The 27,461-nt window shown below is 46.9% G+C and overlaps 1 protein-coding gene across 1 annotated transcript in view; it reads left to right on the top strand.

Moving 5' to 3' along the window:
• The window catches only part of CDKAL1 (CDK5 regulatory subunit associated protein 1 like 1), a 691,294-nt gene that overhangs the window by 96,616 nt on the left and 567,217 nt on the right, over positions 1 to 27,461 (top strand). The window contains exon 5 of the mRNA XM_056132368.1: positions 5,241 to 5,325. Coding sequence (XP_055988343.1) covers positions 5,241 to 5,325 — 85 coding nt within the window. The remainder of the gene's footprint in view (positions 1 to 5,240; positions 5,326 to 27,461) is intronic.

Genomic DNA, 27,461 nt, shown 5'->3' with positions numbered 1-27,461 from the left:
GCGTGCTGATATTTCCCATATTTCATTAAGAGAAAATAGAACCTTTTTCATTGTGAACTTCAGTAACAAAGTGGAATCACTGTGTATTGTCACAGTGTCGCACTGTCCTCCCAATTGTTGATCGATTTGCTTGAGTGAACCCAGCAATGTCTCCATTGTGAGATTTGTTGTTACTGTGTTTGGCATATCGAATATGTCATGGGAGCTTTCCAGGCTTTCCTGTGTGGGCAGAATACTCTCGGTAGCTTGCCAGGCTCTCCGAGAGAGGTGGAGGAATTGAACCCAGGTCGACCGCATTGTGATAAGGTTTTAATATGTCAGAGATCTAAATGAATAACCATGTATTTGTTAGAAGAAAATGGGTGAATGCCTTAGTAATCTCAGAGTGGAGAATTTAACTGTGACTCAAAATTCAAAATGAGAAGAGGTTGATAGATGCAGTACCCTAGAAATAAGGCATGATGAAACCCCAGAAAATCAACTGAGAAAATATTGTAGCTCTGATTGCACAGATTCATCTCTCCTGTCTTTGTGTTTTATTTATTTTTTTTTATATCAGTCAGTTATCACTTGGGATGAAAAGTTCTGTTAGAAAAGTTAACCAAAGGCATGAGTATACAGTAAGTAAACCAAAAGAAAAGAACTTTCACTTGGCACCTTCGACATGAAGCTCAGTTTAATCATATGAAAAAAATGCATATGCACACCTTGACTGGGATCCAACCCCATTGGCAAAAGCACAAAGGTTCACTAGAACACGACCTGGGTGACACTTATTTCATAAACTGCTCCGAGTACCTTCCTTATGGAGGAGAACTGGGCAGCATTTAATACAGTTACACGTGAATTTATCTTTTGACCCAACAATCTCACTTTGTTGGATCTTCTCTGGAGATAATGTGGGAAAAGTATAGAGTGAGACACACAATGCCATTCGTTGCAGTAGTGTTTGTCATAATGGAGCATGGTAAGTAATAGCTGCTGTTGTTTGTTTTTGTTTTGGGGTGCAGCCAGCGATACTCCTGGCTCTGTGCTCAGGGGTCACTTCTGGCAGCACTTGGAGGACCATACCATATGGGCCATAAGCATCAAACCTGAGTTGTCCACATGCAAGGCAAACATCCTTCCCACTGTGCTATCACTCTGGCCCCTAATGGGGATTTCTTGATTGATGGCGTTCCTAGTTATGCCAGGCTAGCCCAATTCTTCATTTTCAGATCATCTAGTACCCACACCCCTACCCTTCTCCACGTTGGTATTTGAAATTGGGATACACGCGAAGCTTGGTAAGAATATGATTGCAACGTTGCAACCCGCTTGAAGAACCATTGTAGAGAGGACAGTGAATCTTCAGTTAATGGAATTTTAGTATCCAAACCATCTGCCCAGGGTAATGTAGTGAAAATTGCACTGAGTGACAGTGTCCCTTTATGCAGGGTAATGGTGGTTGACCCTCGAAGAAGCAAATATTCGAAATTAAGGAAGGAAGATGAAACTTTTGGGCATCATCTTCCTCGTTTGCAAACAGCACTGCCATCAAACAGACACATTCTTCTAACTCTTCTTAAGACTTCCAATACCAGGTTCTAGTTCTTTCTCCTTTGTTCTTTTCCCATTTGCTTTTCTGTTCATCTTTGAGTTGTTCTAACTTCCTCTTCTTCCTTTCTCTTTTTGACTTCTGGAAGTTGTTTTTGGTGATCTCATTCATCACATCAGTTTGCCTCTTCCACAGGGTGTGGACTCTTCCCTTTGTGTGTGTCTCCAGCCTGAAAGACTTGCTGGGTTTTGGGCCCCCATATGCAAATAAGTGACAGGGACAACTCGCCTCCTAGCACCCATAGGCATGGTCAAGGCAGAACCATTGATTCTCTCATTTCCAAGTTGGCTTCTTTCCAAATCTTCCTCCTCTCAATAAATCCTACCACTCACCCCTGATGCTTGGGCCCCAATCCTTCTTTTTTCCCCCCTTTACTCCTGGCTCTGGGCTGGAGCAATAGCACCGCGGGTAGGGCATTTGCCTTGCACGCAGCCAGCCCAGCTGAGCCGGGTTCAATTCCTTCGCCCCTCTCAGAGAGCCCAGCAAGCTACCGAGAGTAATGAGCCCGTACAGCAAAGCCTGGGAAGCTCCCCGTGACGTATTCAATATGCCAAACACAGTAACAAGTGTCACAACAGAGATGTTACTGGGCCCGCTCGAGCAAATCAATAAACAGAGGACAGTGACAGTGACAATGACTCCTGGCTCTGCCCTCAGGAGTTATTCTCTGTGGCACTCGGAGGTTTCGTCTGAGATGCTGCGGATTAAACCCAGGTTGGTGGTGTGCAAGGTTAGCGCTCTCCCTGCTGTACCGTCTCTTCCTCTCCGCAGATCTAACCCATACGGGAGTTCTCTTCCAAAGATTCTGTCTTCAAAATATGTCTCGTTCACTCCTCATTGTTGTGGTTGCTTCAGTCGCATGCCAGGTTACGGTCATCGTCATCTTTCCCTGAGCCCCAGACCGACATCTCAACTTCCCAACAGTTACTCCCCCGTCCTTCTTGCACCTTTGCCTTCTCCACTTTCATGGTGAAGCCTTCTTTATTAATTAATTAATTAATTTGTTATTAGTGAAACACCATGAGGTACAGTTATAGACTTACAAATTTTTGTGCTTGGGTTTCAGTTATACAATGACCAAGTACCCATCCCTCCACCAGCGCCCATCTTCCACCACCATGGGTCCCAGCATCCCTCCCACCCCCCATCCCACCCTGCCTCTGTGGCAGGGCATTCCCTTTTGTTCTCTCTCTCCTTTTGGGTGTTGTGGTTTGCAAAAGAGGCATTGAGTGGCAGTCATGTTCGGTCTATAGTCTACTTTCAGCATGCTTCTCCCATCCTGGGAGGATCCTCCCAACACCCTTTATTTGGTGCTCCCTTCTCTATCTGAGCTGCCTTTTCCCCTAGCACATGTGGCTGGCCTCCAAGTCATGGAGCAAAATTCCTGGTACTAATTTCGGCCACTCCTGGGTGTTAGTCTCCCATTTTGTTACTTTATGTTCCCCAGATGAATGCAATCTTTCTATATCTATCCTGTTCTTTCTGACTCATTAGTGAAGCCTTCTTGAGTGCTTCCAGAATGGGCGTTCTGGAGTAGAAAGGAATTCCTGTTTGAAACACAGGGGGAGCTTCCGAAGGACAGTGAATCTTCAGTTAATGGAATTTTAGTATCCAGACAAGATACTAAAGATACTTTTTCTTTTCCGTTGACCCGAAAAATGAAACGTAGACAGGGAGCTTTCCAACGCAGGCTGGCCCTGCCTGCCTCTTTTCTCCTCTGCTCCCTATGTCCACTTCTGGGGAAGTCTGTTACTCCAGCAGGGCGGGTTGGCCTCCCTGTGGGCCGATCTCTTTGCATTTGAGCTCACTTTTCCCTCCAAATGTTTTTTCTTCTGCGCACTGCATGAAGTGCTCCCTCCCAGCACTTATGTCTGTTGGAGCCTATGAGGAAAACTCTTTTCCCCAAGAGCTCCTAATTATTCTCTTGCCTTTATTACCCTTTTCCCTTCCCAGCAAGGTGAGCACCTTCCGCTCTGGACTCTCTCCCCAGCCTTTGGGTATTGTCAGGTATCAGGTCACTGTGCTTAGCCCCTGGGCCCTGGTGCTCTTCCCCTCGGCCCCGGTGCTCGTCTCCTCGGCCCCAGTGCTTGTTCCCTCAGCCCTGGTACTCGTCTCCTTGGTCCTGGTGCACGTTGCTCTCGGCCCCGGTGTTCCCCGGGCTCACACACTTCAGCTGCAGAGCACAAACTGGATCTGTCGGAGATCGCATGTTCTGTCTCTGTGCCGAGTCTTCCAAAGAAAAAAGCGTCCGAGATCTTGCTTGGCCCCTGTGGGTGGCACCAGGCTCCAGCCGTGACTTCCTTCTGGCACGGCCGGTGCTTTGACCGTGGCACTGTTCCTGGCACCTTCCCATCCTCCTCCTCCTCCTCCTCCTCCTCCTCCTCCTCCTCCTCCTCCTCCATGGTCTCTCTCTTCCTTGCTGCTACTGGAAGTGAACCTCTGTTGTTCCCTAGGTCTTTCCCCATCCTCCAGACAGTCAGCCCCTGTGGGCAGCTCTTCAGGGCCGGTCCCCCAGAGTCGAGAACCGCAGCCTGGCACGGAGCAGACCCTCTGTGCACGGAGGGTGTCGGTTCATGCTTCTACGTTGAGTGAAGTTTTGACCAGGTGAAGAAAGATGTCCTGACCCCGAGTCAGTTGTGTTCAGAAGAAATTGGGGGAGAAACTCCTGTGTGCTCTGGCAGAATTCCAGAGGGTGATCCCGTGCCCTGCCCATTGCTGGCAGGCCTTTGGCCCGTCCTGTTGTTTTCGAATGCTCTGTGTGCTCTCATGACTTCCAGGTGATGGAACAGATGTTTGTGCCAGGCAGGATACAAAGTGGACACCTGGCACAGATGGTTCTGGCTTGAACATTTTCTTTGTTATAAGTCTGTAGTCTCCTTATTTTTTTTATTTATTTTTAGCACACTCTAATGGTTATCTCTGACTTTTTCTTATCTGTATAATAGGCTGTTTGTCTTTCGCCTTTGTCTTTCAAAATTCAATATTTGGGAGTGAGCTGAGGGCACGCTGATCCAGCAAGGGGCTGGAGCACGTGCTTTGCACGGGGGTTTTCTGGTGCCTCATGGTGCCTGGAGCACCCCTAGGTGTGACTCTAGGATATGGAGCCAGGAGTCACCCCTGAGCACCACTGGGGGTGGCCCCAACTGCCCCGTCTGTTGGCATCACCGAAATCTATTTTTTGATTGTGTGTGGTGCCAGTTCGGTCCCCGGCACCATGTGGTCCCTTGAGTGCTGCTAGGCCGGTCCAGGTGCCACTCCCCAAAGCAAACAGTCTAAACCCACTGAGCGTCTAATGGTAAACGCACCAGGAAAATGGCTAAAACACAGCCTAAAAGACAGCGACTGTTTCCTCTTTAGAGGGGGTAAGAACAGGCCATTTTCCCTCTGATTTTTAGTATTAATAAATCCTCCCAAGTATTCTCGAGAGAAAATGCTATTCTCCTTGCATATGCATAGTGTTATGCATCCTTATGTTGCTGTCTCGTGAACGTTCCTGTATTTGAGCTGTCGCCTGCGTTAGTATAAACGTATCCTAACTGTGAGTCCCTTGGACCTCCCCAGCCGAGCATCAGCGTCTTTTGAGTATCTCAGAATAACTGAATGTAATCTTGACTTCTCATTTGATGTTTTCATTTTTCAATAGAGAACGCATCCGACGCAGACTTATGGCTTCTGAATAGCTGTACCGTGAAAAACCCTGCCGAAGACCACTTTCGGAATTCGATTAAGTAAGTGGAAGCTACTGTTTTTTTACTGTTTTCCCCTAAAGAAAGTAACAATCAATTTCAGGAAATTCGATTTAATTTCATTAATTTTTAAATTTATTGGCATTTATTGAGATTTTCATGTAGATTTATTCTTTATTCTAGTGGTTTAATATGTTATTACAACTGGTTATTAAACTAATTGCATTTCTGGAATAGATCCCATTTGATCATGATGCACAATCCCCTTTTTTCAGTTTTTTTATTATTTTTTATTTTTAATTTTTTATTGGGCTAGAGCGATAGCACAGCGGGTAGGGCTTTTGCCTTGCACGCGGCTGACCTGGTTCGATTCCTCTACCCCTCCTGGAGAGCCCGGCAAGCTACCGAGAGTATCTTTTTTTTTTTTTAACATGTTTATTTTAATTTGTTTCTCTTATAACTTTTTTTTAAAATTATTATTAGTGAGACATCATGAGGTACAGTTGCAGACTTACAAATTTTTGTGCTTGGGTTTTAGTTATACATTGATCAAATACCCATCCCTCCACCAGTGCCCATTTCCCACCACCACGGATCCCAGTATTCTTCCCACCCGCCATCTCCCCCTATCCCACCCTGCCTCTGTGGCAGGGCATTCCCTTTTGTTCTCTCCACGGAGAGTATCTTGTCCGCACCATGAAGCCTGGCAAGCTACTCGCGATGTATTCGATATGCCAAACACAGTAACAACAAGTCTCACAATTTGTTGTGAGATGTTCCTGGTGCCCGCTCAAGCAAATCGATGCTACAGTGCAAATTTTTTATTGACTCACTGTGAGATGCACTTCCACAAAGTTGTTCACGATTGGATTTCAGTCATATATAATGTGCCAACACCTGTCCCTTCTTCACCACCAGTGTGCTTTTCCCACCATCAATTGTCCCAGCCTTCCCCCATCCCTACACACCCTGTATGGCATGCACCCCCCCCTCCCCCCCGGAAATTAGCTTTTAAAAGACTCCTAATGTAAATGTTCAGTACAAACTGAGAAAACGCTTTGAGCCCGACTTTCAAGATGATTACACTGTTTTGAATTGAGCTGCTTAAGAATGAACACGGGGGCCGAAATTTGAATGTGGAGTTTTGTAAAGAAATGATTTGAATGCTTGTGATGTTCGCTGATAGGAGATTTGAATGTTGGTTGAGTATTACCTGCTGTTCCTTTCTTGGGAAGTCTGGTCTGTACTTGGTGAGACACTGGAAGCCATCCTGCCCCTTTTCCCCTGCCCACTGGAGCTGTTTTAGACACGAATAACACCCATGTTGCCAAGGGTTTAGTTTGTTGGGTAGAGGTGGACATGTGAGTCCTTGCTTCTTGCTTTGTTCCCTCAAATTAGAGTTAAACAAGTTTCCACTTTTCATGGAGTTGAGTTTCATCCCACCAGGCTTCTTAGGAACCGCTGCTTTCTAGAAGTTACTTCCTCTTCCTGTGTGTTTCCACCTGCCAACCCCATGGGTCCCTTTTCACTGATCCTCAGGTCCGTTCTCCCTGTTCCTTTCCGCCCCTACCCTTCTGGCTTCGTGTCTTCTCAGCCAGATCCTAAAGATTCTTTTCTTCCTAACTTCACCCTCAAACTTTTCCCCTGTCTCTCTTTGGGAAGTATAACATGCATACACGGGGTTTATGAAATGCGTGCAATTGGAATAATAGTCAGCCCCTCCTCCCCCCAGCATCAGAATTGGAGCTTATTTGCCTCTTTCAATCTTACCCCAGGAAGTTCTTCTAGAAGGTAATGCCTTTACTTTTGATAAAGTTGCCACCTATTGTTTGTATTTCAAAATAGCGTGCTTAATTTTCTCATCGTAGGCTTTATTGTTGTGCTCTGTGATTTGATGCACATCTTTAGAGTAAAGTAAAGTAAAGTAAAGGCCCTCCCGTTGATCATCGATTTGCTCGAGCGGGCCCAGTAACATCTCCATTGGAGACTTTGTTGTTACTGTGTCTGGCATATCGAATACTCTCGGTAGCTGTAATGTTTTAATTTTATTAGTAGTATTATTTCGGGGTGGGGGGCATGTTTGACCGTGTTCAGTGTCTACTCCTGGCTCTGTGCTTAGGGGTGACCCCTGTGGGTACCTAGGGGTCCCTCTGGTACCCGGAACGAAGACAAGGGTCGGTGGTATACAAGGCCAGCAAGCACCTCGTCTTCCTGTGTTCACCTGGCCACACAGGTGTCTCTGGGCTGCTGCTCCAGAATGATCTCCACCTTCACAGCATTTCCCTGAACGAACATGTGCCAACTTGTCCATTTTGTTATTGTTACACCCCTCGGGGTTTTCCTAGCGTTGCGCTTTCATGAGCGTTGCTGGAATAAGGATTTCACTCATCTTTTCGGGGGCCTGTGTGAAAGAATCACTTTAGGGTCTGTACCTCGGAGATGAGTGACAGTCACAGGGACCCCATGTGTATTCACACTCTAGTTAACTCTTTTTTGTCCGTGTTCTTAGTAGTGAAAGCCTGTGGTCCTTCTCTCCCTGGCAGTATCAGATACGGTCAGACTTCCAAAACTTGGCCTAACCTGCTGGTGGAGACACTATCTCATAGTGATTTGATTTGCATTTCTATGGTTGCTAATGATATCGGGGATCTTTTTCTCTGTCTAAAGGCTTTTTGGATTTATCGTTTTATTGTGGGACCACACAATGCATGTTCTGTGTACTAATCCTTAGCTTCTTAACACGGGCTGTGAACATAAATTATGGCTTATCTTGTTGCTTTCTCCACTGGCATCTGGTGAGGAAGAGAAAAAGGCGGTTTAAAATTGATCATTCTTTGCTTTTGATCTGTGCTCAGATTATTCTAGATGTTTCTTTTTTCTCTGAGAGCATGCATCTGAGCAACACATTTTAAAAGAGGTGTAGAAACTTCAGTGATATCATGTTTAGTATGTGCACCGGTGTAAAAATTGTGTGTGAGCCCCACAGCCAAGGATATGAGAGAGAGAGAGAGAGAGAGAGAGAGAGAGAGAGAGGAAGAGAGAGAGAGAGAGAGAGAGCGCACTGGTGCATTCATACATGTGGCTTCTGGTTTATTACAACTTCAGCAATAGTGAAGGGAAGGGGCGGTGGAGTAATGAGAGAGATTATTCAAAATTCTAAAAGTCTCTTATATTTAGGTCTATAGTTCATGTCAGTTGATTTTTTTTTATTGGGTTTTTTGATCACACCTGGCAATGCTCAGGGGTGACTCCTGGCTCTGCACTCAGGAGTTACTCCTGGTGGTGCTTGGGGGACCATATGGGATGCTGGGAATTGAACCTGGGTCGGCTGCGTGCAAGGCAGATGCTCTCCCTGCTGGACTAGCACAGCAGCCCTGGAGTTGATATTTTCAAGGGGGAACATGATACTGGTTTATTCCATATTGTTCTATTAAGATGCCCAGTTTTTTCCAACATCACCTATTATCTTTATAAAATATTTCCCCCTTCCTTGCTCTCTCAAATATTGATTGTTTCAGATATTTGTCGGTCCCTGGGCTATTTATTTGGTTCCACCAGTTTCTTTATTCTGGTGTTTATTCTGTATGGTATTAGCACATATTTAAAATGAGGATCAATTTTCATCTGTTAACACCTTCATTTGGTTTTGAAATTTTGGATTTCACTTCTTTTTGGAGGACCACATGTGGTAGTGCAATGAAGGAGGAATGTGTTTGGGGGTCACCTCTGGTGGTGCTGGGGATGGCTTTTTTTTTTTTATCTCCTATTGACTTGACTTTTGTATAAACACACACAGGCATACACATAAACATACATGTGTATATATAATACTAATTTTTAAAGTTAACAAGGAATGGTATTGTGATTTTCATTGTGTCCACTGAGTCTTTTGATTATTTTGGGGAGAGCTGATATCTTTACATTTGAGTTTCACACTCTGTGGATAAGATGCCTTGGTTTTTTCCCCCCCTCACTTTCTAAGGATGTATACTTGCTTTCTCTGCTCCTGGGCGTCCTCTCCAGATATCTTCCTAACAACATAGATCCCCAAACTTCTAGTTGTCATTTTTTTCCTGGTTTGTTTGAAAAGAAAACAGCTCCGTTTAGGAGTCCTTTTCCTTTCTACCTTTGGGCCCAGTGTGTGGCTCGGTGGCAGAGAGAGCCCCTCCCTGCCTTGCAGTGGGGAGGTCGCAAGCGCGACCCCCTACACCTGCCCTCATCCCGAGTGCCATCTCCACGGCGCTGCCAGCGTGTGATGCCCAGTCTGATGCCCACCAAGCCCCACCACCGTGCAGTGTGTGAGAAGTGCGGCTGCAGGGGGAAGCCTTCAGCCCCGGTCGCCACGGTGGGACAGCTGTTCCCAAGGAAAACCAAACCGAAGGGAAGGGAATGGGGTTCTTCTTGTCCCCTGCTGCATTGTGCATCTTCATGCTGTCGTGAATGGCAAATGCTTCTTAAAAAACCCACTTTGAGGCTGGAGCGATAGTGCAGCGGGTAGGGCGTTTGCCGTGCACACAGCCCACCCGGGTTCGATCCCCGGCATCCCATCAGGATGTCATTCCTGATTGTGGAGCTGGGAGTAACTGCTAAGCATTGCTGGATTTGACCCAAAAAGAAGGGGGAACCCCCGCCCCCCAAATAAAACAACAACAACCCTTTTCTGAGTCAGAGGCTGGATCGCAGCGGAGTGAAGGATGCTTGAATGTGGGTGAGGAAGGAGACAGGAGTGCCCACTGCTGGGCCAGCTCAGGGGCTCCCCGGGAAGTGGGGTGTTTGCTCAGCCCCCCGGGGGGGGGGCGGCAGCGGTGGAACATGTGGCGGGAATGACATTGACAGTAGAGTCGGGTCTACTCTGAATGGAGACTTGGTTTGGTGTTGCCTTGGATGCCTCAGGTAAATAGTTAATAAAGTCGGTGGCTGTAGGTGACTGATTGAATTGTCCCCTCTGTGCCAGCCACTGTTGGCAGGGCCTTGCTTCAGTTGGATACCGTCTGCCTCAACTCTTGCAGCCTGCCAAAGCGCTGTGGGTGCCAGTTTTATTATTTTTAAAATTTTATTTATTTATTTTTAATGTAGAAGTATGGCTATTTATTCAGCCACTGATTGAACTGGGCATGAACTTTTCCTTTTTTTTTTTTAAATTTTTATTAGTGAAACACAGTGAGGTACAGTTGTAGACTTACAGATTTTTGTGCTTGGGTTTCAGTTATACAATGATCCAGTACCCATCCCTCCACCAGTGCCCATTCTCCATCATTTACATTTTTTTAAAAAAATTTTTTTGTTAGTGAAACACCATGAGGTACAGTTGAAGATTTACAAATTATTGTGCTTGGGTTTCAGTTATACAATGATCAAACACCCATCCCTCCACCAGTGCCCCTTTTCCACCACCACGGGTCCCAGCATCCCTCCCACCTCCCATTCCCCCCATCCCACCTTGCCTCTGTGGCAGGGCATTCCCTTTTATTCTCTCTCTCCTATTGGGTGTTGTGGTTTGCAAAAGAGGCAATGGGTGGCAATCATGTTTGGTCTATAGTCTAATTTCAGCATGCTTCTCCCATCCTGGGAGGATCCTCCCAACACCCTTTATTTGGTGCTCCCTTCTCTATCTGAGCTGCCCTTTCCCCTAGCATGTGTGGCTGGCCTCCAGGCCATGGAGCAAAACTCCTGGTACTAATCTCTTGGGTGTTAGTCTCCTATTTTGTTACTTTATATTCCCCAAATGAATGCAATCTTTCTGTGTCTATCCCTCTCTCTCTGACTCATTTCACTTAACATGATACTTTCCATGTAGTACCACTTGTATTGAATTTTAGTCCTGTGTTACAGGAAAGGGCCATCTCTTTCAGAGGTGCAGTTCTCTGAGGCTGACCATTTCTTCAATGAGACTTGTGGTTCCCCGGCCGCACCTGCATGTCCAGGGGCTCCTCCTGTCCTGCCTTGGGTGGGTGGGGGTCACTCCCAGTGCTGCTTGGGGACCTATAACATGCTGGCCCCTGAACCCAGGCCCTCCCACAAACTAAACATCTCTGAGCTGTCACCACCGCCCGAGAAGGGGCATCTCGCCTTGGCAGTCTGAGTCCAAATGTTGAGCTGTTTTATAACTTTCTTTCTAGATAAAGGGGTCGAGGAACACAGTTGTAGATCTTCCAGAGAACAGCTCGAGCAACACATATTTGACATGGTTTGCCTAGGAGGGTCGTTAAATTTCTCGGCATCCTGAGCTCCATTCAGCCAAGCAGTGCAGAACCCTTCCAGGGCCAGGGGGGAAGGCAGAGGCGGGTGGTCCCGGTGTGGGATGGGACAGGGGAGTTTGGCGCACCGTTAGGAGCAGAAGGAAGAAATGAAGCAAGAGCTGAAGCTGATGTTGACCAGATGCTCATCTGCAGAGAGCGAAGAGGTCGCGCCTCTTTGCAGACGAGCAGTTTTTCCTTCCCCATGGGAAAGGTCAATAAAATCTAAAGACGCCTCACTCTGCTCCCAGCACCTGAGGCAGGACCGGGCTTCTGTAATTAGCCGTTTCCTAACGTCACTGGCAGATGCGCCTCTAGACTGTCTACAAGAATTTATTTTAGAGCACAAATAGCGCGTAGGTCAGTGAGCTTATTGATATATATGAACAGTTTTGTGAGTGTGGTTCAGAACAATGACTGGACAGCCTTGGAATGATGGAGTAACTCCCTAAGAAAAGCTGTCGCTTCAACGGACGACAGAAGTTGCCATGAATGCACTCTTTGCTTGATTGAAAAGGAAAAAGAAAACAGCCTCAGTGACGGTAAAGCGTCTCCTCATCCCCCTTCAATAATGGCTCCACCCAATTCACTTTTTTTTTTTCCCTTTTTGGGTCATACTTGGCGATGCTCAGGGGTTACTCCTGACTTTGCACTCAGGAATTATTCTGGGCGGTGCTCGGGGGACCCTATGGGGTGCTGGGAATCGAACCTGGGTTGGCTGCGTGCAAGGCAGATTCCCTATTCGCTGTGCTATCGCTCGAGCCCCCCAGTTCACTTCTACATAAAGGTGTGATTGCATGTATGTGCTTGCTAGGGGCACCCACCTATGCTATCCTTGTGTGCCAGGGATCCCAAGTGGCCACGGAGATCTGAGGGTGCATGTGGGGTGGTGCCAGGGTTTGAATTATGTGTCTCCTGGTCGCAGAGTTGGTCTTCTGCCACTGAGTTATCTCAGAGCCTGGATGGAGTGTTTTTTTTTTTTTAAATTTTTGTAATGGTTGTGAAGTTTGTTGATCATCATAGCTAGTTTTTATTAAGATGACACCTGCATTAACAAACACTTGATGTGCTCTCAGTATCCATGTAACCCATCAACAAGGTGTAGGAAACAGAAACCTGGAGAAAACATAGAGTTCACACCACACTTACATTTGTGCATTTGAAGACTTTGAATGGTCAATGGCTTCCTTTTCCAAGCATTTCACGTGGTTTACAAACGTTTCCCCTGTCAACCCTGGCTCCTGACAAGAAAAGCAGAGACGAAGCATTCATTCTTCAGTGCTGACCAGGCCCTGCCATCTCCCTCCTGCTCGCCTTGCTGTGTCCTGGGAGGCGGCAAGGTTTGAATTTCAGGTGTGTCCTCCAGCTGCTGTTTCTCTCTCCTCCTCTGCTCCCATTCCAGTCCCTGATGCTCAGATGCAGAGACTTCCCAGCTGGGTGTTTCTAGCCTGGACCCCTCTTAAACAACTCGAACTTCACTTGGCCAATCCTTCATGCATTTGTTTTCACTTCCGTCGCCTGTTCCGTTTTTTCTTCCGATGCGTTCTTGGTATTCAGTAGTATCTTGGGGCTGGAGCCATAATACAGCGAGGAGGGCGTTTGCCTTGTATGCGGCTGACTTGGGTTGGATCCCCGGCATCCCATATAGTCCCCTGAGCACTGCCAGGAGGAATTCCTGAGTGCAGAGCCAGGAAGTAACCCCTGAGCATTGTTGGGTGTGATGCAAAAAGCCAAACAATTAAGTAGAAAAATCAACTGCCTATCTTTGTTTGGAGATCAGGCAGGGATTCTTCCAGGCAGAGCTCAGGACTTCCTGGGACCCTGTTTGAACTTCTCAGGCAGCAGGGCTGGCGGTTCCAAGCGAGCCTGAGAATGCAATGCTGTTCGCTGGGGCTGCACCATTGATACTTGGGGAGGGGCCACGTAATGCCAGGAATCAAACTAGGACTCCAACCTCTCTGCTTCTCTGCTGGCTCTTATTTTCTTCCTCTTAAGAACAGCTGGAGTAATAGCATAATAGGTAGGGTGTTTGCCTTGCATGTGGCCAACCCGGGTTGAATTCCCAGCATCCTATAGGGTCCCCTGAGCACCGCCCGGGGTAATTCCTGGGTGCAAAGCCAGGAATAACCCCTGTGCATCGCGGGGTGTGACCCAAAAAGCAAAAAAAAAAGAAACAGCTGGCTCACCTCATTTGAATAGCAGTAAAGAAAGATAATGCTAAGGAATGTAATGTCTTTTTTTCCCTTCCAAATCTTATTTTATTAAAGCACCCTGAAATATTGGGTTTTTGACACACAGTGCCCCAGACCCCACCCCCCCAGTGTCAGTGTCCCTCCACCACTCTTCCCAGATTACCTCTCCCACCCACCACTGCCATCTTGACGTCCTGACAGTCACCTTTTAAATTTAACTGGTTATAAAATGTTGGGCCTCGCAATTTCAGTGTCATTGATGCTGTGGTTTGGATATTTAACTCTGCCCTTCCCTCATGTCACCAATTTACCTGGGGCTCCTTGTCCCCCACCCTGTTGCTTCTCATCTCTTGCTGCGCCCCTTCCTCTTCACTCCATGTCATTCCTTCTCCTCCCCAGACTCTGAGGCCAAGGGTGAACTCGGCATCCCCTTAAACCATGTGTTTCCTCACCCACTTATTCTAAATTCCACAGATACGTGATAGCACCCATGTGTCTGTCCTTCTTCTGGCTTACTTTATTGAACAACTTTATTTCTAGTTCTGTACACGTTGCAGCAAATTGCATGATTTCATCAAAGGAATGCATTGCCTTTTATGTGATGGAGTACAGTCTCATTAAGGCTCACGGACTGTGAATTGAGAACACGTTCTGTTTGAATTTTCATGTGTGTGTGTGTGTGTGTGTGTGTGTGTGTAGTGACAGTATAGCGACAGTATAGCGGGTAGGGTGTTTGCCTTGCATGCGGCCAACCCGGTTGGTCCAGGTTCGATTCCTCCACCCCTCTCGGAAAGCCTGGCAACCTACTGAGAGTATCTTGCCCACACGGCAGAACCTGGCAAGCTCCCGGTGGTGCATTCGATATGCCAAACACAGTAACAACAAGTCTCACAATGGAGAAGTTACTGGCCCCGCTCGAGCAAATTGATGAACAATGGGAGGGCAGACAGTGCCACAGAGAGAGAATGTGTATGTGTGTGTGTGTGTGTGTCCCAGTGATGGCTGTTTCCATAAGTAGCAGGTATTTCTACTTTGATTTTGCAGTTTTCAAGGGCTACTTCTGCTCGGGGGGCAGGGGTCACTCGTCACTCTAGGCCCATGCTATCCCGGGAATTGAGTCTGGGTTTTCGCATGTGAAGCGTACACCATAGCCCTTTGAGGGGGGCTGGAAGTCGTGAGCAGCGTGGTAGCGCACATTCTTGACATGTGCAAGGCCCTGAGCTTGAGCTTCGGCCCCTCACAGTTCCCAGAGCACCTTTGCCTGTGATCCTGGTGGTCACCAGCACTGGTGACCAAGCCCATACCTCGAGTAACAGTTTACAGGTTGCACTTTTAACCGTATTTGCGGACATGCTATTTGACCGTGATCGGAGAGAAAGGCAGCGTCAGCATCTTTGGAGAGCCATATTTTGGTACATTCTTGCTGGTAATCATTCTGTCTCTAGTCCAAACAACACGATCGAGAGTGAGATCCCGATCGGTTTATCCGTCGGCTGTCAGGAATGTGTGCTGAGTGTTTACTCGTTGACCTGATTCCTAAGTTTTTTTAGGGTCTGTATTATTGATGTTCAGGTAGATGTTTGTAGGAGTTTTTAAGTAGCAAACAGCGTTAGTACTGCTTTTTTTTTTCTTCCCCGTCTGCCTTTTGAACTCAGAAATCTGCCTTTCCTAGCTCTGTAAAGATCAACTAATAAGCCTCATGTTCTGGTGGCTGCCTATGGGATACATACTGTTTTCCCCTTGAAACGCGGCCAGTTGCTCGTACTTGTTTTATCCATTATACCAACTGGATTCAGACAATATGGCCTTTCAACCCGAGGGGTTCTTGAGTAAACACAAAAGATCAAAAGTTTCAAAAAATGAAATTTGCTCCTAATGAGCGCATCAAGGAAGAGAACTCCCTTGGCTTAAGCTTTATAGAAACGTGGAGGCTTTTCCGTGCCACCTCAAGGGAGTTCATTCAGAGGCTGGCGAAAATAAACACATCTTGTGTGTTCTGTATAAATGACAGACAGAATGGCCAGCTTGCTTTGATCACGGGCCGCCAACCTCGGTTTGACCTGGTGCATTATTAACCCGTAAGAGCACTGTGGTTTTGGCCCTGCTGATAGCAGAGAAACAAGTCCCTCATCTTTTGAAGCACCTTTGCCTGCAGAAATCAGTGGTAATAATGCAGGGATGGTTTTCGGTCGCCGAGGGAAATGACTTGGAAGCACAGTGGAAAAATAGAAGGAGAAAAAGGAAAAGAGGAAAGGCATGTGTCACCGACGGGGTGCGTCTTTTGCCCAGGAAGCTGATCTTATCCTAGGGTCGCTCCCATCTTTATTGTGTGGTCGTTCTGATCCGGAAAACACATCCTGCTTTGTCCACTGCACTTTGAATTCCTCCTCGTAAATTGAAGTTGGGGGGAGGTGACCGACTGCTAGTCCAACCTGAGTGTGTGTTAACTGGCTTGTAAAAGCCTGGCTTATTGAGGACAGCAGAGGGTTTCCATTTTCAGTTAGTAATTACTCAGTGTAAAGGAAAACTAAAAAAAAAAAAAAAGACAAAACCAACCTTTCATTCTGTTGTTAACTAGTTTTGATAGCAGCCAGGCTCGATTTTTCTTATTTAATTATAGAATTGGCACTGGAAGAGGAAAAATAACATGGAGTTTTGATTGGCCTTTTGCAGAAGTTAGTTTAGAAACACTGGTTGTTTTGTTAAAAATTAATTTTTCCCCCCATGTTGGGCATTGCTCAGGGCTTCCTCCTGCTCTGCTCAGGCGTCACCCCTGGTAGGCTCTGGAGACCCTAGGGGGGTGCATGCCGGGGATTGAACCCGGGTCGGCTGTGTGCAAGGCTGTGCTATTGCTCGGGCCTGTGTCAGACTTTTCAAAAATTTAATTTAGCTTTTTCAGTTCTGTAGGTTTGGGATTTTTCTGTATACTTAAGTGTTTTAATTTTTGGCTTTTCTAAAGATATGGGATGACTTTGGTTCAATCTAAGGCTCATGTTAGCATTAGAAATACCGTTAGCACACCCAGGAATGGCTCAGATTAGTACCAGGAATTTTGCTCCATGACTTGAAGGCCAGCCACATGTGCTAGGTGAAAAGGAAGCTCAGATAGAGAAGAGAGCACCAAATAAAGGGTGTTGTGAAGACCCTCCCAGGGTGGGAGAGACATGCTAAAAGTAGTCTATAGACCAAACATGATTGCCACTCAATGCCTCTCTGGCAAAACACAGTACCCAAAAGAAGAGAGAGAGAACAAGGGGGAATGCCCTGCCACAGCGGCAGGGTGGGACGGGGGGGGGGGGGGGGGGGAGGGGGGATGGAGGGTGGGAGGGATGCTAGGACCCGTGGTGGGGGAGGATGGGCACTGGTGGAGGGATGGGTACTTGATCATTGTATAACTGAAACCCAAGCACAAAAATTTATAAGTGTATAAATGTACCTCATGGTGTTTCACTAATAAAAAAAACGATTAAATAAAAAAAAATAAATAAAAATAAAGAAAGAAAAGAAATACAAAAAAAAAAAAAAGAAATACCGTTAGCAGCTACAGTTCTCGGTTCTCCATCTCAAGCTGATCGTTTCTGCCCATCGTTCCTTTACCACTACTGAGTTTCCCCTGTGAGAAGGAAGTTCAGACTAGTGGGTGCTTTGTTTCCTCCTTGTTCCCCACTCAAAGGACCTTCCTTCCTTCCTTCCTTCCTTCCTTCCTTCCTTCCTTCCTTCCTTCCTTCCTTCCTTCCTTCCCTCCCTCCTCCCCTTCTCTTCTCTCTCTCCCTCCCTTCCTTCCTTCCTCCCTCCCTCCCTCCCTTTTTCCCTTCCTTCCTTCCTTCCTTCCTTCCTTCCTTCCTTCCCTCCCTCCCTCCCTTTTTCCCTTCCTTCCTTCCTTCCTTCCTTCCTTCCTTCCTTCCTTCCTTCCTTCCTCCCTCCCTCCCTCCCTCCCTCCCTCCCTCCCTCCCTCCCTTCCTCCCCACTCCCTGCTCCTTTCCTCCTTCCCTTTCTCTATCCCTCCCTCCCCACTCCCTGCTCCTTTCCCACCTACCCTCCTTTTCTCCCTCTTTCCCTCCCTTCCTCCCTCCTGCAGTGCTCTGACTTATTTCTGGCTCAGGGATCATCCCCTGCAGGGCTCCAGGGATCACATGGGATGCCAGGGCCTGAATCTTGGTATGACATCTTTTGTTAATCCATCCCACGCTTGCCTCTCTAACCCATTTTCTTGCCCTGCCCACATAGAATTTCCGTTCTCCCCTGAATGATCTGATTCCCCGCACACAGTGAGCTTCCTTCTCTCCCTTCTTTCCCCGGGGGTAGGTCTTTTCTTTCTTCCCAGTGCGTGTCTGTGTGGTTGGTCACTTTCTGAGTGTCTCTGTTTCTCTCTTCTCCCGCTCTCCTGCTGTTCCCCCGGCCGTTTCCTTCCCCTTCCCGCTGGTCACACTGCCTGGCAGCCCATTTTTCCTTTGGAACTCAGCGGAAGTGGATCTCATCTAGAAGGTGACGGCCCTTTCTACTCCCACCTCTCACCTCCAAGGTCTCCAGAGGTCATCACCTTTCTGCGTCCCATACAAATACCAATCATTGCATAATCCGTTTTATTATTTGTTTGCATATTTGTTCCCACTAGATGGTGTGTCTCAAGGTCAGGTTCTTGAGCCTGGGAAGATCTTTTTTTGGGGGGGGAGTCTTTAAGCCTCTGACTCTACCATGTGATAATTGGACTTTTCCTGGGAATCAGATGGTGTTCACAGAGTCAGACTGACCCCTTCCCTGCCCTCTATCACCCAAGTGCCTATGACTTGTTGGGAGAGATATTCTGTATCTTTGCAGAAAGGGGACTGAATATTCTAATCTCCAAATATGGTATTTAAAGGTCCCCCTTTTTAGAACTCATGTTGTCTTCCTTGCTTTGCTCATAGAAGAAAACTGCCCCTTCCTGTTTGAAACGAAGATGGTCTTCTTGTCATTATGGCTAATACATTCCTGGGGGGTGTATTAAGAGGGGCAAGGGTCTATCTCACGTTTTGGCATCCTCACGTGGTTATGCATGAGTGCAGCAGCCAGAGAGCTGGGCTAGGGTCAGGACCGTGGCCACTGAGCAAATTGAAGGGGCTCATCCTGGCCACAGCAATAGCACATGGGTAGGGCATTTGCCTTGTAAGCGGCATCCCATATGGACCCCCAGGCACCACCAGGTGTAATTCCTGAGTGCATGAGCCAGGAGTAACCCCTCTGCATCGCCGGGTGTGACCCAAAAAGAAGGGGCTCATCCTGAGTCCAGTGGCAGGAGAGAAAGTTATTGATTAAAAACAGTAGGATTTGCCTTCTCCTCCAACATGCGTGGCTGGCCTTTAAACCACAGCACCCAAAAGGAGCGAGAGAACAAAAGGGAATGCCCTGCCACAGGGGTGGGGTAGGATGGGGGTGGGGTGGGGCCGTGGGAGGGATGCTGGGAGCATTGGAGGTGGGGAATGGGCACTGGTGGAGGGATGGATATTCGATCATTGTATAACTGAAACCCAAGCACAAAAGCTTGTAAGTCTACAACTGTACCTCATGGTGTTTCACTAATAAAAATTGGGAAAACAAAACCCTGTAGGATTTGGCCTTGACTTTGACACATATCTATGCAATTAGGTCAAACAAATTCTTTCTCTGAGGAGCGTATAGCATCATTCTGCTTTAAGGGTCTCCACGCATGACTATTTGTGTCCCATTTTGCATGGTCCCATTGAGCCCGTGACAGATTCTCCATCACAGGCTGGAGCTCACACTTGCACATTCAAGTGCTCGTTTTTCTCGGAGCAAAACCCTCCGTCTACCACCAGAGTCACTGGAGCATGTTGGAAATGTTGGGAAGTTCACTTGTCCCAGATCTGGGAACAGGAGTTGGCCCATTAGTGGGGTCAGCGGGACTGTGGACTGAGGGCTCATGTCGCTTGTTGATTCAGTGGTCCCAAGTCACTGCAAGCTGTGGGGACGGAGTGTAAATGTCTCTGTCTCTGTCTCTGTCTTGGACTGCGTCTTCTCATCCTCTATGGAAAGTATTATCCAAGGGCTCGGTTTCGTCTGTTTTCTGTTGTTGCCAGTACCATGTATTGTTCCTGCCCCAAGAGCTTCTCTGGGGTGGTTTCAGAGCACAGAGTTTTCTGGAAATGTAAATGAAGAGCTCTCGGCTGATGCCCGAGATGATGAGCATGATCTGTTTTGCCAGCAGATTTTTGTCTTTGCTTTCTTAGTGACACCCAGCAGTACTTGGAGGATCATTGCAGTCCTGGGGATCTCCCCCCCCCCCCCCAGGCTACCTGCATGCAAGAAGGAGGCTCCAGCCCCTCGGACTGCCCTTCTGGCACTGATCCCAGCTGATTTGGAGCCAGTTTCTTCTTGAAGGCTTCAAATTGCTTGTCCTTGAACCTTGGACAGATACCTCAAGGAGAGGGAGTCTGCTCGGTGACATTTCCCAGTGAAAAAATTTGACTGGCAATTAAGGAGAAAGTCTCTTAGGGTCGAATTCTTGTTTGGCCTGAAAAATAAAAGGAACAGTTTAATTTGCAGTTGAAAGATTATAAGTTAATTTGCACATCAGGAGCAGATAAAGGCAGTTGAGATGCAGTAAGTCATTTTCAAATGCAAACTTGACTTTCTGGTTATCTGCAATCTTTTTTTTTTTTGAGGATAGTGTTTTGCATATTTTATGATTACTGTTACCTCAACAGCTACTTTGTTTTTTTCCATTTAAAGCAAGAGAGTAAGAGAAAAAGGTCAGTGTATTATGTACTGGCAACAGCTGGCTGATAGCACTGAAGGCTTACGTAATGAAATGTATGTGTTGGCCATGGTCCTAAGGGCTCTAGGTGGAGACCTCGGAAAGCATGCAGAGACTTGCTCTCACAGGATTCATGAAGAAATCCACATGATCTCAGCTTGTGCTCTGGCCAAGAGTGATTTCCTATTGTTTTGGTTTCAAAGACTTTCTACTTATTCATGGTGTGTATGTGTTTATGCAACAGCAAATGGGTGGGTGGGGGGAGGGAAGGCTCTTGATTTGGTTTTATTTTTCCCCTCCCTTAATTATATACTTTAAGTGTGAAAAATATAAAAGGCAACTTCATTTTTAGTCACTCAGTGATGTTTCTTAACCGATCATAAATACATTAAGATGCATAGTCTTTAAATCACAGGACACGATACGAAGATCTTAGGATTAACCGTTTCTGTCCCTTGCTTGGTTCCGTGGCACTTAGGGGTCTATGTACTCCGGTTCGTATTATCAGTGTTAATTTGGGGGCAGCACCCGGGATTGGCATCAGCATCTCACGCAGCTGTGGATGCTACTTTATTCCTTGTCTGCCCCAGTAAGTATCACTTCACTGTGAGACTGTGTTCAGTGGTTTTCTGGGAGAGGATATTGAGTCAGCGGGTAGAGAATAAAGTCACAGGTACGATGCAAGTCTGCTCTTGGCCAATAGCTCTATCTGTGGACGCTAAGCCTGCTCAACATATATTTATCTCTGTTGCTGTTTTCACAGCTCCAGGGCCAAGGTCGGTTATAAATACATCTTTGAGTGTGGCTCTGATGACAGAATGACACCTTTGTGGGCACCAGTAAGAAGTGATGCCATTTTTTGTAGACCCGTCTCTGGTCTCTGTGTGTGGCCACCTCACACAGAGAACATTGCTTTTTCTTTGGGGGGGGGGTGTCACACCTGGAGCTGCTCAGGGGTTACTCCTGGCTCTGTACTCAGGAATTACTCCTGGCAATGCAGGGGGGACCACATGGGATGCCGGGGATTGGACCCGGGTTGTCCGGGTGCAAAGCAAACATTCCATTGTACTATTGCTCCAGCCCAAGAACCCTGTATTTTAACCATCTCCTCATCTCTCTGGAGCAATAGCACAGCAGTAGGGCGCTTGCCTTGCACGTGGCTGGCTCGGCTGACCCGGGTTCGATTCCTCTGCCCCTCTCAGAGAGCCCGGCAAGCTACCGAGAGTATCTCGCCCGCACCACAAGGCCTGGCAAGTTACCTCTGATGTATTCATATGCTAAACACAGTAACAACAAGTCTCACAATGGCGACGTCACTTGCCCCGCTCGAGCAAATTGATGAACAACGGGAGGACAGTGCTACAGTGCTCATCTCTTTGGAACCTGTTTCCAAGTTTCGTGGGACTCTCCAGGATTCCTTTATCAGCACCAGGGACAGTGGTTGACAGTGTCTTTTTGCTGTCTTTCTGCTTCCCACGCCCTCCACCTCCCGCCTCTCAGCTCCAGGATTTCCTCTGTAGCTTTTCCTAGGACCTTTTAGGTGTCCCTGTTACATTTGCATGAGTTAGAAATCGAGTTAAGCCTGTCTCGGAAAGTCTGAAATGTCAAGGCGGAAATTAGGACCGAACTTATCTCCTCTACTGCCTCTGTTCACAGGAAAACAGGAAGAAGCTGGCTTTGGCTTTCTTGTCTCTGCGGCTGTGTTTCCTTTCAGTCGCAAATGGTCACTGGACCCCAACCATCCAAGGTGCTTTTGAGAGGGGTGTTCCGAAGGCTTCCGTGTGAGCAGAATCTGGCACCCCTCAAAAGACACGGACATTGGAATCCCATGCAGAACCTTGAGTTGCATCTCGTCGGCTGGAACTGTATCGTCTGATTATGTTGTTTAGTCAGGGAACTATGGAAATGCGCTGTATTTCCATTTGATTTAGACTGGCCGTGTGCTCACTCCCAGCCAAATTGGGATTCTGTCATTAAGGAAAAAAGGGAGCATGTCCACTGGGGACCAACTCTTAAGTGAATGCTTCAGGTCCCACTTCTTAGGACAAAGTTCATGTTTTAGTTCTGTTTCTCATTTATCAGGAATAGTGTATTGGTTAAGGAGGACCTTAATAATAATAAAAAAATGAGGACTTTAATATCAGTGATTTCTGTTTCTTACTATGGTTGCTTCTTAGTTTTTTACTTTTTTTGAGTTTTAGGCTTTTGGTCCATACCCACCCAGGGCTTGTTTCGGATTCTGTGTCCCAGGGTCACTTCTGGAGGTGCTTGGGGGACGGTGTGTGGTGCTGGGGATCAAGCCTGGGCTGACCGTGCACAGGCGAGCACTTTCGCCCTGACCTGAGACATTTGGTGAGAGGTTGGAGGCAACCTAATCTGACCACTAAGGTGTGCTTTGTGTGCTCTGGAATGGGAATGTCTGTTTCTAGACACTAGACAGAATGGTGTGTGTGTGTGTGTGTGTGTGTGTGTGTGTGTGTGTGTGTGTGTGTAGCCTTTGCGGTTATTTGGTTTACTTGTTCATTTTGGGGCCGCATTTGGAAATGTTCAGGGGCTTCTCTGGGCTCAGTGCTTGGCGGTTGCTTCCGAGGGCTCAGCATTGCCGGGCTCCTAGCTGGGCATGTGCTGCAGTCCCTTGATCCCTTGATCTATGGCAAACTGGGACCCCAAGCAGCGGTGCCAGGAGCCACTACTGCTCTGTACTTAGAAATTGCTCCTGGAGTTGTTTGAAGGGACCACATGTGGTACAGGGGATTGAGTTGGGTTGGTTGCACCACGCCCGCTGCTTTTTTTTTTTTCTTTTTTGGTTGGGCCAGTATTGAGCTCAAGAGCCCACATGCACAAGGCAATTGACCCATTGCTAGTTAATCTCTGCTCCCCGTTTGATCTTGTTTTAACTGCATAGGATTCATTGTTAGTCTTCCCCCGTTGGTTTATATGAAACTTCATTTTCTATCACTGACAAATAGCTCTCACTCTCCACAGTGTCTTTTCAACCCCTCTCCCACCTTTTAAAATTAAATACATGGAGAGTAGTTTCTGAACTACTCGCCCGTTCTCCTATGAAAAGGAAATTTTTCTACTGAGAATATGTTTGTGGTTAATCCCATTTAGTCTTTGGTCTTATTGGTGTCTAGTCAACATGCTGTTTCCCAGGGTTTCATAGGTTCGTCCTCTGCTTTATCACCCCATTTCCCATGCCCGTGTGACTCATTTGTAATTCAAGTAGACTAATTGGTTACTGCTTGCAGTTCCAGTGCGGATTCTGCCCAGTTCTGGTCTGGTCTGAGTTAGTATGTTTTGGGTATGTGAAACATCAGAGTCAGACCTCAGTACTTTTCTCGGAGAAGGATCATGGCTCACTCTCTGTTTTTACCTCCGACTGTTCCCTGTTCTTTCCGTCTGAACCCCCTGTGTCTTATTAGCTTTCGGTCTATCATTTCTTATTTGTACGAATAAATGCAAATTAAATTGTGATTTTTTTTTCAATTTTCATGATTTATTTATTGGAATTTCACTACAAGGAAAAAAACTTTCTCCTGCCCCATTTACTCATTGCATTATTTAGATCAGTACTGACCCATAGCTATTTATTTGTGGCTCCTATTCCCACATAATAATCCACAGAGTTCTGTATACTAATGTGCGTTTAACAAGTTCCCCCCTTTTGCTTAAACGGTAGCGTTTCTATGTATTAATTCTCTTCTTTCCTTGCTCCTCATGCAGGCTTGGTAAGGAAGCTTCTTGTTTCTTGCAGTGCTCTGGCAGGGTTCGAGGGTGTTGATTGAATTACTTTTCTATGCGGGTGGGGGCAATTGTGTTCCCATAGTTTGCAGTTCAAAAGAGTACTCTGTGCATCCAGTGATAGTGTGTGGGCTCCCTCTGCAGTGCGTCCGGTGGCCATGAGTTGCTTCCCCATCCCGGCCGGCTGCCGCCACCGCTAACAGATGCATGAAGGAGGAAACGAGGGCCAGGCTGGTTGGTGATCGCTTTGCAGTTTATGATATCAATCTCATCTCCCTCTGCCTCCTTCCAGTCTCACCCACTCCCATATTCCTTCTCCCCGTGCCCACTCTCACAGCCTTAATTCGAGAGCAAATCGTGTGAAGGGTTGGGGGTAGCAAAACAGGTGTGATTGTACAATCAGCAGATGTAACGTCCTTTCCTCAGGGGAAGCTGCTTCTAGGACAAATTCTCATCCAGCGAGGTGAAATACCAGTTAGGGTTGCTTTTCTCCTTTCCTTAGGCCAACGACCACTTACACGTTCATCTTAATTCTACTTCTTAATAATTTTAGTCATTTTGTATGGACATAGTAAGAGATAGATGAAGTTTAAAGGGTGGCTCTCGGGGGCTGAAGAGATCGCACAGCGGGTAGGGCGTTTACCTTGCATGCGGTCAACCTGGGTTCGATCCCCAGCATCCCATATGGTCCCCTGAGCACTGCCAGGGGTAACTCCTGAGTGCAGAGCCAGGGGTAACCCCTATGCATCACCAGGTGTGACGCGAAAAAAAAAAAGGTGGCTCTCTTGGGGACATCTCACTATAAATCCCAGACTTTAGTGATCAGGCCAGATGAGCCCTTCCTAACCCTAAGCAGGGTCCTTGTCCAGCCTTGTCCAGTTGTTTCTATTTGGATTATGACAGAATTTGACTATGACTCTCTTCTTTTTTTGGGGGGGGCACATCCAGTGATGCACAGGGGTTACTCCTGGTTCATGTACTCAGCACTCAGGAATTACTCCTGACTGTACTTGAGGGACTATATGGGATGCTGGGAATTGAACCCGGGTTGGGCCGTGTGCAAGGGAAACACCCCACCCTACCCACTGTGTTATAAATCCAGCTCCCATGACTCTACTTTTAATGTATTGTTAAGTTTTATGGCACTTGACCTGTCCCGTTTCGGTGCCAGAGTAGCTCACAGCTTGCCCTGGGTCCATCCAGTCCCTTCGTTGGGACTCTCCTTCTGGGGTGCTAGGAACTAAGGGTAACTGTGGCTAAGGTTGAGTAAATATGACAGATGCTCAGGAGTAAATATTATTCCGAATCAGTGTATTCCCAAGTTACAAAATCCTAGCATTAACTGTCTTCCTGTGTCTATACAAAAAGGACAAAGGACATAAGGGAAAGAGAAAAGCAGTATTTCACAAACACAAATTCCAGAGTCCTTAGGAGGATCTGACCTGAAACAAGTGACAGGGTCTGATTTGGGGATATAGGTGACTAACGGACAGGAGAAGCAGAGCACAGAGGAGAAGTTAAACACAGAGGAATGGGAGTGCCTCAGGAGCACTGTGATGGGTGTAACCCAATAAACCTAAACTCCTTGAGGCAGAAGAGAAAGGTCAGAGGAGAAAATATGAGCAGTGTTAACCTACAGTGCCCTAACGAGTATACTCTTGGCGCTTGTCTTCTCGTGTGGTTGGAGATGTATCTTTGGGATCAAACATGAGGCTGGAGATTGCTGATTTGCAAGCATACACGGATACTATCAGAGCACTTCCCAGAGATGCACAGCACTCTTGCTAGCATTCTTGCTAGCAATGAGTGAAAATCGCATATTTTCTCAGTCCCCTGGTTGGCATTGTTTCACTGCCGTCCATTTCAGTTTTCTCTTTCAGTGGGGAAGTGGGGTCTTACGTTTTCCTTTTACTAATTGTGAGAGAGTCTGAACATACTCTTTGGGTGTGGGGTCTCCCCAGCGGCACCCCCGAGGCCGGACATCCCCTCCTGGTGAATCGCATCAGTGGTGCTCAGACAGAGAGCCTGAGTTGTGGTGAGCCTGGCCATACCGGAGATATCACTGCAGGGTACCTGGGCACAAGGCTGTACCCGGCAGTGCTTGGAGGCCTCCAGGACTGCACCTCAAAGTTCCTATGGGACCAGGTCGAACCAGAGCCCGAACCCACATCAGCCACATGCAGGGCCTACCCCTTAGCCTCCATACTCTCTCTCTCTCTGAACACCTTCTTTGTGTTTCACCATATTTATAGGCTGTTTTCTTCAAGCACATGTTTGGTTGTACTTTTACCTAGGTTTGTAGCCCTGAGCCATTTGGAGTTGACCTCATTTGGTGTGAGGAATGGATCTGCTTCTGTGACGTGTTCTATATGCCCAAAACAGTAACAACAAGTCTGACAATTTGTTGTGAGACGTTACTGGTGTCCGCTCGAGCAAATTGATGAACAACAGGAGGACAGTGCTACAGTGCTATGGATCTTCTTTGACCTTTGTTTGGATAGCTACTTAGTTTTCTTAGCACTCTTTAATAAGATTTTTTTTTTTGATTAAAGTGTTTCAGCCTTTACTAGTGTCATATATCAAATTTCCAAATTCCTGTTAATCTATTGTAGCACATCTTGTTTTATTCTACAGGTCAGTTATTTTCCAGTCAGGCTGTGTTTTGGGGGAGGGTTGGGGTCACACGTGGTGGTACTCAGGAATCACTCCTGGCAGTGCTCAGGGGATCATGTGGGATGCTGGGAATCACACCCAGGTTGGCCGCAAGCAAAGCAAGTACCCTACCTGCTGTACTGTCGCTTCAGTCTTGCACCCATGATGTGTTTATGCAAGTTTCATTTCTGTTTTTTTCTGTGAGGCCCACTTGGTAGTGTTCTGGGGCTTAACTCAGAGTCTTGTGCTCCATCTCTTTGAGATGCCTCTCTGGTTCAAGCTTTATTTCTTTCATTATTTGATATCTATTAGGGCTTATTTCTCCTTGTAGTTATTCCTATTTTTTTTAAATTGAGTGCTACCTTTTTAAATGAACCTTTAATATCAAATTCTATGAAGAAGCTAGCTGGTACTTTTTTTTTTTTTTTTTTTTTTTTTTGCTTTTTTGGGTCACACCCGGCGATGCACAGGAGTTACTCCTGGTTCATGCACTCAGGAATTACTCCTGGCGATGCTCGGGGGACCATATGGGATGCTGGGAATCGAACCTAGGTCGGCTGCGTGCAAGGCCAATGCCCTACCTGCTGTGCTATTGCTCCA

This window comes from Sorex fumeus, unplaced genomic scaffold, assembly GCF_029834395.1.
Source record: "Sorex fumeus unplaced genomic scaffold, SorFum_2.1 ptg000094l, whole genome shotgun sequence".
Classification (NCBI taxonomy): Eukaryota; Metazoa; Chordata; class Mammalia; order Eulipotyphla; family Soricidae; genus Sorex; species Sorex fumeus.
Note: the sequence above shows the minus strand (reverse complement) of the source record. Positions and strands in the feature narration are given on the sequence as shown.